The sequence below is a fragment of the Pogona vitticeps genome, chromosome 2 (assembly GCF_051106095.1).
Source record: "Pogona vitticeps strain Pit_001003342236 chromosome 2, PviZW2.1, whole genome shotgun sequence".
NCBI lineage: Eukaryota > Metazoa > Chordata > Lepidosauria > Squamata > Agamidae > Pogona > Pogona vitticeps.
Genome location: NC_135784.1, coordinates 110,528,152 through 110,545,887, shown reverse-complemented (window position 1 = coordinate 110,545,887; position 17,736 = coordinate 110,528,152). Strand labels below are relative to the sequence as shown.

The following is a 17,736-nucleotide window of genomic DNA, read 5'->3' as shown; positions in this document are numbered from 1 at the left end:
CTACCCGCAAAACGATTGTTTTACATGAGGGGCAAAGAACAACGCCGGGAGGAGCCAAGGCGGAGGAGAAGCAGCAGCAGAAGCAGCCGCCGCAACACCAGCCGCCCCAGAGCCTCGGCAGCGGGAGGAAAGGCAGGACCTCTGGGAGCTGCGCACACCGCCGGCGACACCTCCTTCTCCTCCCCGTCGTCGTCGTCGTCGTCGTCCTCCTCCTCCTCAGGAGCCAGGCTCGACACCGCCCCTCCCTGCTCTTTCGCCACTTAAGCGGTCCTCGTGACCCTCCTCCCTTGTGAAGCCGGCTCCCATGGGGGAGAGAGGAGCCCGGCCCCCCGCCAGCGCCGTCCCCTCCCCGCCGGAGACTGCTCCCCTCCTGAGGTAAAGTCCTTCCCTTCTGCGCGGGTGGAGGAGGCGATATCCCCTGCTCGCTCGTTCCCCCCCCCCCGATGCCCCCCCCGCTCGCCCGCCGCCACCACCTTCTTTAGAGTAAAGGCGGTATCAGCCCCGTCTCTTTCTCTCCCCCCCCACCCCTCCGCGTTTTTTCGTGACAGGCTGAGGGAAGGTTTCCTCTACCAAAATATTCCTAGGTCAAGGATTTTAGCCAGGTCCGCCTCACTTGCTGTCGCACCATAAATTATTCCGCTAATGGTTTTTTTTTTTAAAAAGCAAAGCCTAACGTATGTCCCCTATGTATTATTTCCCTCCTCCTCCTCCCCGCTCGCCCCCTCCCCCCCAACACTTGACTGCTGATTTTCTGAGGTGAAAATTTTCCTTTGCAGGCAGCCACGATTCATTTGAAGGACACACAAATATCGGATCAGAATAGGAGGCGAGCTTGGAAAAGCAGGAACCCACCCAAACAGCAGCAGCGGCAAGAATCCACTCTTCTGCTCCTGCACAATTCAATCTGTACACATACGCCCAACACTACCGAATACTAATATCTACTAGAGATTAAGAAAATAACAAATCTTTACGCTTTTCCCCGCATTTACATAGAAAGGCCTTGTAAGAAGGGCATCTGCATAGAGCATATTACTCATACATACAGTTCTCCAAGGCAGCAGTACAGGTGTGGGGAGGGAGCCTTCCTATATAGTTCCTTTATTCCTTTGAGATCCTGAGGTAAAATCTTTACATTTTAAGCATCAAAGACTGTTAGAATAGAATACAGATATATATTAGATTATATAGAATTTATTAAATTATTCCAAATCTAAATATATTTTTTAGAGGTGTGAAGGAGTGAGGAGTACCAGATGTCATGGTATTTTCCCTGGGCTAATGCTTACATGGGCAGGCTGAGGCGGTTGATAAGGCAAGAAAGCTAAAATAAATAAATAAATAAATAAACCCCTCCCAGGAGTTTTGTTTCATCCCAAATTCATTCCTGTGCATTTCCTTTTAGGAAAAGGAAATCTCTTATTTTGTTAACCAAAGATTTACTTTCTATTTTTTTTCCTGGCTGTTGGAAAGAAGCAAAGACGAATTGACCCATGTCAATGTTTTAAATTCTTCTCACTTGTAAGAATCTAGGAGTAGTATCCAAATCAGATATCCTCAGTGTGTACGTAGAAAATAAGTGGAAGATCTGTTATAAAAATTTTCATTTCATTTGCTTTAGTAGAGGAATATAAACATTTTAAGGTTTGTTTGTTTTGTTTTTTTTTTCAGGCGGAATTCAAACCCTAAATAAAATAAATGGGGGATTACGGGTTTGGCGTGTTAGTGCAAAACAACACCGGGAATAAGTCAGCTTTTCCAGTCAGATTTCATCCACATCTGCAGCCTCCACACCACCATCAAAATGCAACCCCCAGCCCTGCTGCTTTTATAAATAACACAGCTGCCAATGGCAGTAGTGCTGGGTCAGCTTGGCTCTTTCCTGCTCCAGCTGCCCATAACATTCAGGATGAGATTCTGGGGTCAGAAAAATCTAAAACTCAGCAACAGGAAAAACAAGACTCCCTAGAAAAACAACAGCTTTCCCCTAGTCAAAGTCAGGAAACAGGCATGTTGCCTGATTCTGAGAAAGCTAAATCTGAAGAAAACCAGGGGGATAATTCTTCTGAGAATGGCAGTGGAAAAGAAAAAATAAGAATAGAATCACCAGTGTTAACAGGATTTGATTACCAAGAGGCTACAGGGCTAGGTACTTCAAGCCAGCCCTTGACATCTACTGCATCTTCTCTGACTGGTTTCAGTAACTGGTCAGCAGCTATAGCTCCTTCTTCTTCAACAATAATTAATGAAGATGCAAGTTTCTTCCACCAGGGAGGGGTTCCTCCTGCTTCAGCTAATAATGGTGCTTTGCTGTTTCAGAATTTTCCACATCATGTCAGCCCTGGTTTTGGGGGTAGCTTTTCCCCTCAGATTGGACCCCTCTCTCAGCACCACCCTCATCACCCCCATTTTCAGCATCATCACAATCAACATCAGCAACAGAGGAGGTCTCCTGCAAGCCCTCATCCACCTCCATTTACACATAGAAATGCTGCTTTTAATCAACTGCCTCACCTTGCTAATAATCTTAACAAACCACCTTCTCCATGGAGCAGCTACCAAAGCCCATCACCTACACCATCTTCTTCATGGAGTCCTGGTGGTGGTGCAGGATATGGTGGGTGGGGTGGGTCCCAAGGGCGAGACCACCGCAGGGGACTGAATGGAGGAATAACACCCCTGAACTCCATCTCACCCCTGAAGAAGAATTTCCCAAGTAATCATATCCAGTTGCAGAAGTATGCACGGCCTAGCTCCGCTTTTGCTCCAAAATCTTGGATGGATGACAGTTTGAATCGAGCTGACAATATCTTTCCTTTTCAGGTGAGATTTTCCTTGTAACAGTAATGTATGTGAATGTGCTAAAAAGTTGCATAATTGACAAAACTGTGCCTTTATTTCCATCATTAGAATTGTACAGTTGAGAATTCATTTTGAAAATGCACCTCTAGGACATAGATACCTTCTGACACTTCCAGTGCCACAATTTCTCATCTCTAAATCATGGGTGATCCATATTATGCTTTTCAGAGAAATAACTATAGCCAACTTGGCACATTTATTTTGTTGCTAGTTTGTTGTCAGATTGGTATACCTGATTTATAAAACATTAGCAAGAAATATGATTAAAATTGTTTTTACAAATGGGGTGAATAAAATAGTTCCCAGAACAGCTGAAAGTGTGAGTCCCCCTCTTTTTTAACCATATGGAAATAATGTTCTGTGTGCAGCTGAATCTTGCACCTAGTCTGGTTAAAAATACATTTGTAGCTTTGTAATGCAAAATTTCTATTTAATTTGGTGCAATGCTTCTGTTCTCTTTTAGATCACCTAAAGTTAGTTTTTTTAAAATGTTGAGTGAGTTTATTTTCTCCAGCAAGGTCAATAGATTTTAGTGGAAGATTATAAATAGTTACTAAAAATAGGTATACCCTGTTTCCTCAAAAATAAGACCTAACATGAAAATAAGCCCTAGTATGATTTTTCAGGATGCTTGTAATATAAGCCCTACCCCGAAAATAAGCCCCGGTTAAGTGAAACTCCTCCCTCCACCATTGTGCAGCAACCAGAAGAAGATGACATGACTGTATTTGAATAAGTATAGATTGTTGTACAGTACATGAAAAAAATCCCCTGAAAATAAGCCCTACTGCATTTTTGGAGCAAAAATTAATATAAGACCCTGTCTTATTTTTGGGGAAACATGGTAGACGCACTCTGGGCATTGGCCTGTTCTATTCAAATGTGGCCTTCTGCTATGCACTTTAGATGTATTTGAAAATGTTCTCCTGTTTGTTTAAGTTAACAGCCATTAAAATCTTCCAGGCAAGCAGTATCATGAACATTTCCAACTTATTTTTCAGGTTATCTTTGGTCTATAATTAAATTTGCTGCTTACTTGTATTTTAGACAATATCTTGAAACCTTCAGGTACATGGATTCAAAGCAAAGATTGCAAAAATATTGTTGCATTTCTAGGCATTGTATACGTAGATAGATGGTGTGACCTAGTTTTGTTGTAATTTGAAATGGAAAAACTGGTACATGAGAAGAATAGAAAATCAGTGTTAAATACTGTCTTGAAGTATAATGCAGTTTAAAATCTAGTAGTGCTGGTGAGGGGACTGATATTTCTGGTTTTATCTTGTACATCTGGCACATACAACTCTTTGGTAAGCTTACTTCTATTAGTGAGGCTGTTTCAGTTCATGTTACATAGTCAGAAATCTTGAAATAATTTTGAAGACTGGAAGCAGAAGACTAAATTTAACATTTGAAACCATTAGCAGAAGAAATCATCTGAAATTGTGCAGGCGGTAGGGAGGCACTGAGTCTCACTGCAGCAAGACTTAGCTCTGTATTTTATTCATTCTGGTAACGCAGAAAGAGCTACACTGTGTCAGGAAAAAATTGTGTCCTTGCTCCTTTTATGAAGGTCTCAAATCTATGACGTCTAGAGATAGGTTTTAATTTTGTCATATAGACATAACATTTCTTTGTTGCTACACTTTGGGTTATGTTACTAGTCTTAATATGTGTTTATTTTGATATTTCATTGTGGTAGAAACATAATTTGCAGCAGTGTGTTGGTGTCGCTTTATGCCGTAAACTGAAAGCCATGTGAGGATCATATGTGACACAATTTTAGGCCTAACAAAAGCAGGATTTTAATGAAATGCCCAAATTGTTGCTAGTGCTAAGCAAGTCAAGCGTAGGGCATCAAAAGAAGAACTCAGCATTATGGATCCAGAAAGTTCTCACATTTGCCTTTGTCAGTATGAAATCTATGGTGTTTTTCCTCTCTTCACATATAAAATTTTGGGAATGGTTCCTTTCCAATATCTAAAAACTAATCTGTTGATCTTTAGTGTTCAGGTGAACAAGCAAGGTATATACATGATCAAAGTGTGTGCAGATATGTGATTATGAAACTTCACAGAAATGAAGAACTGTAAATACAGCAATATATTTTTTTTTCTCTGGAACTCCTTGTAAAACTGCTTGGGTCCATGTTTAATATTGCTGAACGTTCTATCTATGTAGAAACAGAAGGGCTCAAGTGTTTGCTTGATTAACCCCCTTCACTGATCTCTTCTTATTTTATCATTAATTCACAAGCAGTTTCCTAATATGAAAGCAGTTGGCTCCTTTTTGTAAAGAGAGGTTTCTCAATGTTTATATAGCTATAATAATCATGACATTCTCTTATAGAGATACTGGGCTTGTCGCCATGTATTTTGTATACAGATCACATATTTGTAAAATTTAAAAGGTTCTTTGGAGCAGTACAGAACTGTTTTCTTTTTAAAGGATAGTGCCTAGTGTTCATGAAGATAACTGATAAGAGCTGGCTTTAAGTGTAGGTCCTTTCCTGTGCTTCTGTTCATTCCACTGTAATATAATGCATATAAATGGATAGTTTTGTAACCACCACCAATAAAACAGGATAGTAACTGAGTGCTCTTGAAAAAGTCCTATGGCTAGTGTGGAACCTGGGTCTTAGAGTTACAGTATGGTATTATTAATTGGTCTTGTGTCAGCATTTGGCATAAGTTCCTCTGTTACAGAACAGGAATAAAGATTCCATGCTGAAGAGTAGCTGAGGGGGAAATAGTACTCACTGTGAGTGGCATGGCAGTCCATAGGACAAAACTAGGAATGCTAATTGCCAGGGAATACGTCCAGTAACAAATAGAATCCTGCTTTCAACAGTAGGTGTTGATGATCCTCTACCACTGATTTTCCTATGTGAGATATTCCAGTGTTGCATGAGAGAACACAGAGGAGTTCCACAAACTCTATTATTCAGCTTTTGATGAAACTTAGAGGCCCCTTGGTGCTGTGAAAGTGAGCAAAATATTGGTGAGCTGTTAAGATGTTTGAAAACATTCTGGTAGAGAACTAATCTGATGCTTTTATAATGCAGCAGTGCAAACTGGTATTTGGACTATTGCAATTGAAGCTGCTCTCCAGACGTCGAATGTAAATCCATATACATGCATGCACACGCACAGAGTGGAACAGTTATACTTACTCTCTATGGCCTGTAGTATTTGCTGTCTAAAGAACAGATAAAGGATAGATAGCAGCTGCACACTAATGTTTGATTTTCATTCTTATCCATTTGCCTCCGTAGTAGCTTTTTAAAGATGCAAGGCAGTATGGATTGTTCTATTTTGGATACAGTCTGGGATTATAAAGCAGTTATGTATAAATTTATGTCTTTGAAGCCATTATTACCTGGATAGTAAAAGGAGAAGACAGCTATATGCAGAGCCAGTATAATCTGCAGCACAGCTCCATTTCAGAAACCCAGTGCAAGGCTGGGGCACATTCTCCCTTTTGTTTTAAAGAGCCTCTAGTGTTGTCAGTAGTAGTACACACAGATGCATCTGATACGATAGTGCATGATATTTGTGGCCTAGTATGGCGGTTGGTAGTTACTCATATTGTTAGGCCTGTTTTCTGTTGCTGTGAATATTTAGTTCTTGGGATGACATCATAATAGTTAGAAAAGAAGATGACCAAGTGATACCTGCTAGCAAAGTGGCTGTTAAAAAAATTACAATTTCAGAAATGTTGCCTGATCTGATTTAAATATTCCCTCAACTATCTTTGATTATGTGATCTGCTGAAAATTCGCAGAATAGTAAAAAAAATCAGTATATTTTACTGAGGAGATATATAAAAATGCTTTGACTATTTGAAAGTGCTAAGTAAACATAGTGGTTGCATTTGCACAACACAGCAAGGTGGAATTCAAGCTTACCAGAAATGAGGCAGTTTTGTTTTGCAACCTGCCTTGTTGCTCCTGCTTGTAAGTGGAAGTGGCTGAAGGAACTGCTCACTGCCTACGAATGTCCAAACCAAGGACTCTGGGTTGCCTTTCTCCTGATTATGATTAGGACTTATTATGAATTCAGACATCCATATAAGAAAATTGTGGACAGAAATCTGAGGGTTTTCTGCCTTAGCACGCAATGGCACTTTTCCTTGTTCCCAGGAAGTTTTGGAGTGCTGTGCAAACATAGCCTATGTGGAAAAGCAGAATGTACATAATCACATAAATATCACATTCTATTTCTTTGCAATCTTTCTATTTTCTTAAAAAAAGAGACCAGAAGTGTTTTTTTTTTTAAATAGACTTTTAAAAAACGACCTGGTTGCTTCAGCTACAGATCAGTTTTACTGCACATCTGTTTAAAAAACTCTGTTGGTTAGAGCTTTCATCAGGAATTTGTGCTCCAAATTTCAATTTAGAGTGTAGTATCTGATTAATGATTCCCTAAAGATAAGATATTTATTTTATTTAAAATGTTTTTGGCTTGCCTTCTCAAAAAAGACGAAAGGCAGCTTATATGATTAAACTACAATATTTAAAGCTAAGAACAGTAAGTATACAAATATTAAATAGGACTAAACAAATACCACACTAAAAAAAGGAAAACAAAAAATACTAGTTTTTCCTATTTTGAAGGGAATAAATCGCAGTAGTTAAGAAATATTACCAGGCTGCTTTTTTAAAAATCCATTTGCCTTTGTTTCAAAAAGATCTCATTGCCTTTTTGTTGCTTTAGTTTTTTGGATCACTAATATATAATGGGGTTGCATATTGTTGTTGGTTTTTGCTGGTGCGCACTGCCTTTAATTTGCAAACACTTGCTTCCTGCTGTGTGCTTCCTTGTAGAAGTGAAACACCCTGCTTGTTTTGTAATAAAGAGGTTAAGGTTGAAAAAGGAAGATATCCTTAATGATTGGCAAAAGGTATTTTTCCAAGTGTGTACTTATGCGTATTGCAGTAATCTGCAGCAATTTTAAATACTTGTTCTGAAATCAGTTGCTTTATTATATGACTCTTAAACATACTTATTGTCATTTTGCTCCTAAAGAAACATTTAAAGAGAACTTTTCTCCTGAAATTGTTTTTCACCATACATAATTCTATTAAAATCAATGGACTACTTGCATCAGTAGCAAGTAAGCTGTTAATTATGCTATTGGTAAGGTTTTGGTTGTAGAAAACAGATTTTTGTGATTTTGCTGTATTAAAGAATTGAATTCTAATTTTTAAAAAGCTGTGTTTCAACATCTCTTCATTTGCATCATGGTCATATTTTTATTCCACTTCAGCTTGCTGTGGTAATAAAATAACATAGTTTTGACATAGTTGTAAAAATTGATTAGAATTTTTGTCTTAACATCATCAAAGTCTTATGTTGTTGAACAGGTACATTCCAGATTTCAGTGTCTTGGAAAGGTTTTTACTGCAAGGTGCTTTGACGGATACATTATGTTCTCTAAGTGGTTCCCAATCTTTTTCAAGTCATTTTATACTAGTCAGGTAACCCCCTTTATATAAAAGGCATTTTCAATAGGGTAAAGTCATATCTTCTAAGAAAGTAGAGACTTCTTTCTCCCCTACCCCAAAGGACCTGTTTCTGACACACACACACACACACACTCACTCACTCACTCACTCACTGACTCACTCACTGACTCACTCACTCACTCACTCACTCACTCACTCACTCACTCACTCACTCACTCACTCTTTTGTGCTTCCTTGACAGGGGCTGGATTGATGATCCATAGGGTCCCTTTCAGCTCTTCAGTTCTAAGATTGTTATTTAATATCCTGCTTGGAAAGATCAAGGAATAAATTTTTAAACAAGGGCTCCAACATATATGAGCTGACCCACAACCCCCCCCCCCCAGCAAACACTTGGGGGATCACCACCCTCATGTTGGGAAACATTGCTCTAACTTAAAAAAGAAATCACCCATTCAAATGGAACTATAAGGGCAATAGCGACAGTTATTTTATATATTGCCCAACATTGATTTACTGTATATTTGTTTAAAGATGTTCTGAGAACCAAATAAGGACTGCATGGGTATGTCACTCCAATATATTCAACCTTTTCTTGATTTGGTACAAACTGAAATATATCCAGCAGAAGTAAGATAGTTTTTATAGTAAAAGGGAGCTCTTTTCCTCTAGATCCCTGAGCATTTCTGTTAAATGTAAACATTTCCTCATTTATAAGTCTAAGAATAAATGAACATATAAATGTGTATGAAACCCAAGTATTAATTGGAGGTGCATACAGCCAAATGTTTGATCTCCTTCAAGTTATAGGTGCATGGCAATTCTAATCTCATATCACAATAAAGGTTCCTGCTGTTACCATCATTTCATGGGACATCTCTCTTCACGCTTATATAGCAAGCAAATAATTTCACTTCAGAGTGATGCAAAAAATGGAACTTTGTACCAGTGGGTTAAAATATGCTCAGTAAACATATTTGTGTATTATTGTAGCTTGGAATCGAGATGCAAAAAAGAAAATTGGTTGGAACATCATGAGGTTTTTTTGGTGCAGAAAGCTGATTTAAAAATCCTGTCTCATTGGTTGTGCAGACACGACACTCTTAAATGGGAAATATTTTTCCAGAAGTATTTAAGGTGGTTCTTCAAGAGTACAGTGGTGCCTCGCACTACGATCGCTTTGTTTAACGACGAAATCGCATTACGATGAACTTTTGCAATCGCCTTTGTGATCGCAAAACGATGTTTCTTATGGGGGAATTTCGCTTTGTTATGATTGGTTCCCTGCTTTGGGAACCGATTCTTCACAAAACGACAATTTTCTAACAGCTGATCGGCAGTTTCAGAATGGCTGCTGGGTAAATAAAATGGCTCCCCGCTGTGTTTCGGGACGGATTCCTTGCAAGACAGGCAGTGAAAATGGCTGCCCTATGGAAGATCTTCGCTGGACAGTGAGTTTTAAGCCCATCGGAAGGCATTAAACAGGTTTTAATGCGTTTCTATGGGCTTTTTAATTTCGCTTTACGATGTTTTTGTTCTACAGTGATTTTGTTGGAACGAATTAACATTGTAATGCGAGGCACCACTGTAGTTTTAAGGTGGCATATTTCAACATTAATTCATGCTGCTGCAATATCAATGTACCTAACAACACTATGTGGTTGTATGTATGTATGTATGTATGTATGTATGTATGTATGTATGTATGTATGTATGTATGTATGTATGTATGTATGTATGTATGTATGTATTTATTTATTTATTTATTTATTTATTTATTTATTTATTTATTTATTTATTTATTTATTGGATTTCTATCCCGCCCATCTAGTCCAAAGGTCTACTCTGGCGGTTTACAAATTTAAAAACAATAAAACTAAATAACATATATTATAGATCCAACGTGGTGAAAGTATAAGAAATTAAGATATGGCAGGAGGGGAAGCCTGCCCAAATAGGCAGTTTATTCCTGGAAGTTTATTCCTGAAAATATTTAAGAAACAGAATGGATGTATCCCTGTTCTGTAAACAGTGCTTTAAATTGCTTGGGTCATCAGTAAACTTTGTTTCTGATCTTATACTCTTCAAAGAAGTCTCACTTTAAAAGATGCAGCATTACTTTGTTATCATTGTTTGCCATACCCAGTCAGGTTTTTCAGCTGGTGTTTGATATTGTAGTATTTTATGGATGAGATTGTCTCATCTTGTGAAGTGCACGATAGAAACTTTCCGCAATAACCTGTTCATTATACAGACATAAACTGTAATACGTGCTAATACTTCAGTCCACCTACTTAAAGAGTAAATTGAACAAATACTGGTTCAGGAACTCATTGTGCTGCTGGCTTGAGAGAGCGCTAAAAAAAAGTAGATGCAATAATATTATGCCCCCTTTTCCATTTGCAGCACTAGTATCTTTGCAGAATGGCAAAATTCAGGGTCACTGTTTCCAGTTTGCTTTGTCATATGAATGGTATCAGTGTTTGAATTATGGAGGTCTGGATGCCTTACCTTATGTGACAATCTCTTTGCTATAGTTCGTAAAAGCTGTGGGATATGACTTGACTACAATTGGTAGTAGTCAAAAGCTAGGACTTGCTGATTTGATTAACACCTGACTACTGTACATCTTTTCCTCCTATACTTTTTACCTGGTTAAACCTTCTACTATTATGGTGGATTACTGTTGATGAAATGCTATAATTTCTGATACCGTGGGAAGTGCGTGTGTTGACACTTGGCCTGTGTCCAGAACAAATTGGAATAAGACAATTTAGCTATTTATTGCTGCAAAAGATGCAGATTTCCCAAAGTTACATTTAGACCGAACTTTTTGAAAGAGGTCAGATTTCTTATACAGTGGTGCCTTGAGTCACTTAACACCCTGACCTAAGAATGTTTTGAGTTATGAACAGCTCCGAGCACTAAATACTGCTTTGACTTACAAATGAAAACAACAACTTTCCTGCCCTTTTTTTTTGACCTAAGTTTATCTTACGTCAAAAGAAGAAAAATTATCCCCTTAGTGGTAGAGTATGGATTAACCGGCTTTGCATTAGTTCCTATGGGAACTAATACTTTGATTTACGAACCGTGCCTTGACATAAGGACAAAAAACAGCTGGAATGGATTAATCGGTTTCCAATGCATTCCTGTGGGAAATGGTGCTTTGACTTACAAACGTTTTGACTTACGGCCACTGTTCCAATACGGATTAAGTTTGTAAGTCAAGGCACCACTGTAATTAATATCAAAAATCAATAATATTGGAGCACTTTTGTGATTCTTAGAAGTATGTGGTTTTGAATAATTCTTCCTTTATTCATCTTTTGAAGTGATCCTTTATCCAGTTTAGCCTATGATTCCAAGCTGTTTTGTCTCTTTCTTCAATTAACTAGAGGGAATCTAAATGTGAACTGATAAAACAGATGGATACTGTTGTGAGTTAAACCAAGTATTGTAGAAATTCGAGTCAGTGATAGTTGTGCAATCCAGAGGTATGTCTTCATGCATTACTGGACATTTTGATGAAATTTATTAAATATTTCAAAATAGTATCTAAGGAACCTTGAAAAAAATTATTCAGTTTTCATTGAGCTTGTGCTGCTATAGAAGCTGGAAGTCTTTTGCTGTAAATTAAACAGATAGCTGCTGCATTAATGTTTCCTTCTACAAAAATACATTCAACATGAGAACTTTACTGTAGATGTAACTACACAGACGTTTGTCCTGAGTTGATCTAGATCTCTTTGTAATGCACTCTGGCATTTAAATCACTGTTGCTGTTTACACAGAAATGTTTATTATCTTGGAAATGTGTTTCAAGTGCCTACGTAGCACACAACCCCTTTTTCCCTACCCTTCTCTGCTATTGGCACCACCCTTACTCAACCCTTTTGCTGACATTCAAATCCCCTTTAAAATGTTTAACAAGTGAAATAGTGCTGAACTGACAAGACATGATAAGTATTTGAATTAGTGCTGTTATCAGTTTAGCACTGTAGCGAGCTAGCTATACTAGGAAAAAATATTTTAGAAAATGCAATTTACAAATTGCATTGCAGTTGTAATCCTTACCAATAAGAACAGAAGGCACTTGAAAGAAATAAGGTTCACTTCCAGATCACATCCCACTCTGTGCATGATCAGTGATGTTAACTGGACACACTCAACAATGACCATAAAGAACTTTTAACAGGTGATCATGTAAACCAAAAGCAATACAAAATAATGCAAGTGGAAATGCTACAGAAAACCACAAGCCTTGCTAGCCAAACAAAATATACTGCATATCCATGCTGAAAAACTGGATCTACTTGTGATTAGCAATAATGTTAAGTGACTGACAGAATAAATATTGAAAGGAACAGGGAGAAACGTAGCAGAAACAGTGGGAAAAATACCCATCTAGTGCTCCCTAAATTTCTTATAAGCTTCTTGAGTGTTGATTAGATTCATGAAATAGCCTGATGCTATTGGTATGTGTATCTGAGAAACAGCTGCTATTTCATTATCTGTTGACAGTCTTCTATTTTTTTTATGGGGGAATGTAGTAATTTAGTAATGTAATCTTTATTAGCCAGGCTGTCATTAGCACAATTATGTGCTTGTTCTTTGTAGACTTTTCCATTCAGTATCCTTTGTACCATCTGTTAAGGCAAAACTTGAGATATATTACAGCAGACTGCAGTAAATTCAAGTTCTTGTGCTTTGTTTTGGTGTTGGTCAGTTTAAGTATTATGCCAGCATATTCATTATCAATTCCTGTAGGTATTCTGACTGTCACAAAAGTAACTGTACAACTTGGTGCAGGTTTCATTAGGTTCATGGACAAGATTGTTAACTAATTTACAAAATAAAGCCACTATCTGTCAATGAATGCCATATCATATTTTACAGAAGAGCACAATAGAATAACTTATGAAGACTCTCTTCATACTTCCCATTGTAGGCATGTTAGTCTGTTTCCCCATGTGTAGCAAAAATGAAAACAAAAGGGTTGGACTCACTTTATACTCAATAGACTTTGAATCTGTTTTTACATTTTAGTCTTCATTCTAGAGTACAAACTACAGTGGACCCTCGACTTACAGACGGCTCGACTTGCAGACTTTTCGAGTTACAGACTTCTCTGGCTGCAAAATTTAGGTTCGACTTGCAGCCGGAGAATCGACCTACAGACCAGAAAAAATCCAAAATGGAACAAAAACGGCCAGTTACGGATTAATCGCTTTTCAATGCATTGTAGGTCAATGGAGGCTGGACCTACAGACTTTTCGACCTGCAGCCATCATTCCAATACGGATTAATTCCGTAAGAAGAGGGTCCACTGTAAAAAAAAATGGACTTGGAACCTTATTCACCTCCAGGGATCCTGACGGTTTACACAAGACTGCAAAGACCTGACAGTCACAAAGCGTGTTTTGAAATATTGTGTGGAAGCTGTCCTGTCCTATAACATTTTGGAGTGAGCGTAGGAAGCTTCTGCATACTGGCTAAGACGGTTGTAAAGTCCAGTACTTCCAAAGACATTACATAGTAGCAATTCTCTATCTTATTCTGAGATACCAGACATTGACCAAAGTCCTGTTGCTTAGTGTAGTAAACTGCACAAAAGTAGGCTCATTGAGCATACAGAGTCATTCACTAAATCTCCATTGATTCAATGGCCTTTCTCTAGTGCATTTTATTGCACTAAACAACAGAATTCTGGCCATTATTTAAACCAGTGGTTTCCAACCTTTTTGAAGTTATGACCTCCTTTTATAATAGCCATGTAACCTGTGATCCTCCACCATATTTGTATAAATAGACCTTTGTCATCGTTCATGACATGGCAGCACCATCAATGATGGTGCTTGCCCTTCTACTGCTCCTGCCACTTATTCTGCTGCCAGCCCTTCAAAACTGGAAGGGGACAGGCTGGGGAAGGTTAACAGTAGGGAGAAAAAAAGGTAAAGGGTATCAAAGATGTACTGGGGTGGTGGTGAAAGGACATTGTAGCACCCAGGGAGGGGGCAAAACCTTTGCTTGGAGATGATCTCCCTCAAAAACTGGCACAAAGCTTTCATTGCACTTGCTGCAGAAAAAGCAGATTGTTTGTTTTTGTGTTCCCCTCCTGGAGGTTTGCTGAGTGTGTCTTGCCCTCCCCTTTTTTCTCTTCCTTCTCTTTAGGCTCTCAGAAGTGATGTATCATAGTTAAAATCTCTCATTTTTTGTGGCAGCAGAAGCAGTTCTATCTTTATCCTGGCATTTCTGTGTGTTTGAAAAAATAGTCCTGGTCATTCTTTCTTGTAACACAACACACGCACACACACATCCTGAAAACACTTTGTAACCCCTTGGGGATCACAGCCTCCAGGTTTGGAAACCATGGGCCAGGGGTGTCCAACCTTTCACCTTCCCTGGGCCACATTAGAAGATGAAAATTTGGTTTGGGCCGCATGGGGGGGGCAGCCCTAGCCATCCTCTGCAGCCCTGCTCCAAGCGCACTTACCGGCAGCTGCAGTCTCAGACAGCAGAGGCTGCCAACATCGACTCCGGTGGCTTTATGGGGCCAGGAGGGGGTCCACCTATTGATGGGGATGGCGCAATGCAGTCACGCAGCTGCTCTCCCCTCCCGCTCCTTCCCTCTCTCCCCCCCCACATTGTGATGTGCCCCAGCCACATTCCAGCTGCAAGTGCCGGCAGTGTAACTTCCGGCAGTGTAACTTGAAACTTTGGAATTTCTTTAAAAATAAAAAATTGCACTGGGCCGCATTATGAGCCGACCTGGGCCGCATGCGGCCCTTGGGCCGCAGGTTGGACAAGCCTGGATTAAACCATGGAGGTTGAGAAAGTAACAGAATTTTGTTTTCTTCCTCATAGCAAATCATGTATAAACATTTGCTTCACATATATGAGTTCCCTTTTGGAATGTTAAAACATGAAACGAAAAGCAGAATCGCAAGTGATTTGTACATCTCATTTTTACTGTTTTACAGGGTAGCAGGAGCCTGCCACTCTTTGATGAGAATGATATTCAGTAGGCACTAGACCAAATGTCTCTAAATAGAAGCCTACCTCCATTTTAGAGACTGGTTTATTCTTATTTTTCCTTACTTGCATCTTTATTGAATCATCCTGGTAGTTGGCTGTGTCTTGACTCCAATGCTCTCTGTCTTTAAAGATAAAGATGAGAATCTTGTTTATTTTTGCTGGAATAACTGCAGTGAATTGCTGCCAGTCAGTGAGTTGCCACTTATTTTCCTTAAAGCATGCCAAGTTGCGTGACGGTTGTGTTGATGAGCAATACAAGGGGGAACACAATAATTAGTGGCAATTTGCCTTTATAATTTATGGCATTGCACCAGTACTGGTGTAAACAGGATTCTGGGCAACATCTTAGTTTTATTACAGATAATGTGATTTCTTTAGGATGTTTTATGGTTTTTTAAAAGACAAAGTTGTGCTTCCATGTGTCTGTCTCTTGGTTTCTTTAGTGATACTTGAAGTGCACAGTAAGCATGTGCCCATAGGAGTGCATGTTTAGCATATGTTATTAAAATTTAGTGAAGTCAAGTGGGCCTTAGAAAGCCTGGCTAACAACAAGGCCAGTGGAGGTGATGGCATTCCAGTTGAACTATTTAAAATCTTGAAAGATGATGCTGTTAAGGTGCTACATTCAATATGCCAGCAAGTTTGGAAAACCCAACAGTGGCCAGAGGATTGGAAAAGATCAGTCTACATCCCAATCCCAAAGAAAGGCAGTGCCAAAGAATGCTCCAACTACCGCACAATTGCACTCATTTCACATGCTAGCAAGGTTATGCTCAAAATCCTCCAAGGTAGGCTTCAGCAGTATGTGGACCGAGAACTCCCAGAAGTACAAGCTGGATTCCGAAGAGGCAGAGGAACTAGAGACCAAATTGCTAATTTGCGCTGGATTATGGAAAAAGCCAGAGAGTTCCAGAAAAATATCTACTTCTGCTTCATTGACTGTGCAAAAGCCTTTGACTGTGTGGACCACAGCAAACTATGGCAAGTCCTTAAAGAAATGGGAGTGCCTGACCACCTTATCCATCTCCTGAGAAACCTATATGTGGGACAGGAAGCAACAGTTAGAACTGGATATGGAACAACTGATTGGTTCAAAATTGGGAAAGGAGTACGACAAGGCTGTATATTGTCCCCCAGCTTATTTAACTTATATGCAGAATACATCATGCGGAAGGTTGGACTGGAGGAATGCCAAGCCGGAATTAAGATTGCCAGAAGAAATATCAACAATCTCCGATATGCAGATGATACCACTCTGATGGCAGAAAGTGAGGAGGAATTAAAGAACCTTGTAATGAGGGTGAAAGAGGAGAGTGCAAAAAACGGCCTGAAACTCAACATCAAAAAAACTAAGATCATGGCCACTGGTCCCATCATCTCCTGGGAAATAGAAGGGGAAGATATGGAGGCAGTGACAGATTTTACTTTCTTGGGCTCCATGATAACTGTAGATGGAGACAGCAGCCACGTAATTAAAAGACGCCTGCTTCTTGGGAGGAAAGCGATGACAAACCTTGACAGCATCTTAAAAAGCAGAGACATCACTTTGCTGACAAAGGTCCACATAGTCAAAGCTATGGTTTTTCTTGTCGTGATGTATGGAAGTGAGAGCTGGACCATAAAGAAAGCAGACCGCCGAAGAATTGATGCCTTTGAATTGTGGTGCTGGAGGAGGCTCTTGAGAATCCCCTGGACTGCAAGGAGAACAAACCTATCAATTCTGCAGGAAATCAACCCTGAGTGCTCACTGGAAGGACAGATCCTGAAGCTGAGGCTCCAGTACTTTGGCCATCTCATGAGAAGAGAAGACTCCTTGGAAAAAACCTTGATGTTAGGAAAGTGTGACGGCAAGAGGAGAAGGGGACGACAGAGGATGAGATGGTTGGACAGTGTTTGCGAAGCAACCAACATGAATTTGACACAACTCCGGGAGGCAGTGGAAGATAGAAGGGCCTGGCGTGCTCTGGTCCATGGGGTCACGAAGAGTCGGACACGACTAAACGACGACGACGATTAAAATTTATGCATTCATTCTTAAATGTAGAAAAATTATAATCCACAGTGGAAATGCATGGTCCCATCCTGTGTGTGTGCAAAGCAGATCCTAATGAAAAGATTTAGGAAGGATACACTATATTGTATTTCTTCATCACAGCAAGGGATGTTTCATTCCAGAGTTATTCATGTGGCAGCTTTAAGTATTATTTTTCTGTAGTAGAACTGCCCAGGCTTTAATTTGTGGATGCTATTTAAAGGATGCACCTGGAAAGATCTTACTGGCTGTGGAGAATGTTTACAAATATTACCAAAGGAACAACAAGGAATCTTAAACACATTTATTTGGCACAATGTTTTGTGGACTATTATCC

The 17,736-nt window shown here is 39.4% G+C and overlaps 1 protein-coding gene across 3 annotated transcripts in view; it reads left to right on the top strand.

Annotated features, from left to right (window-relative positions):
* The first annotated feature begins 235 nt into the window (after window positions 1-235).
* CPEB4 (cytoplasmic polyadenylation element binding protein 4) overlaps window positions 236-17,736 on the top strand; it is a 74,158-nt gene continuing 56,657 nt past the window's right edge. For 2 of the 3 annotated variants that reach the window (XM_020806756.3, XM_020806715.3), the window contains exons 1-2: window positions 236-375; window positions 777-2,823. In XM_020806756.3, the coding sequence (XP_020662415.1) occupies window positions 1,699-2,823 (1,125 nt within the window). In that variant the 5' untranslated portion in view covers window positions 236-375; window positions 777-1,698. The remainder of the gene's footprint in view (window positions 376-776; window positions 2,824-17,736) is intronic. The other variant, XM_020806749.3, reaches the window with a different exon arrangement.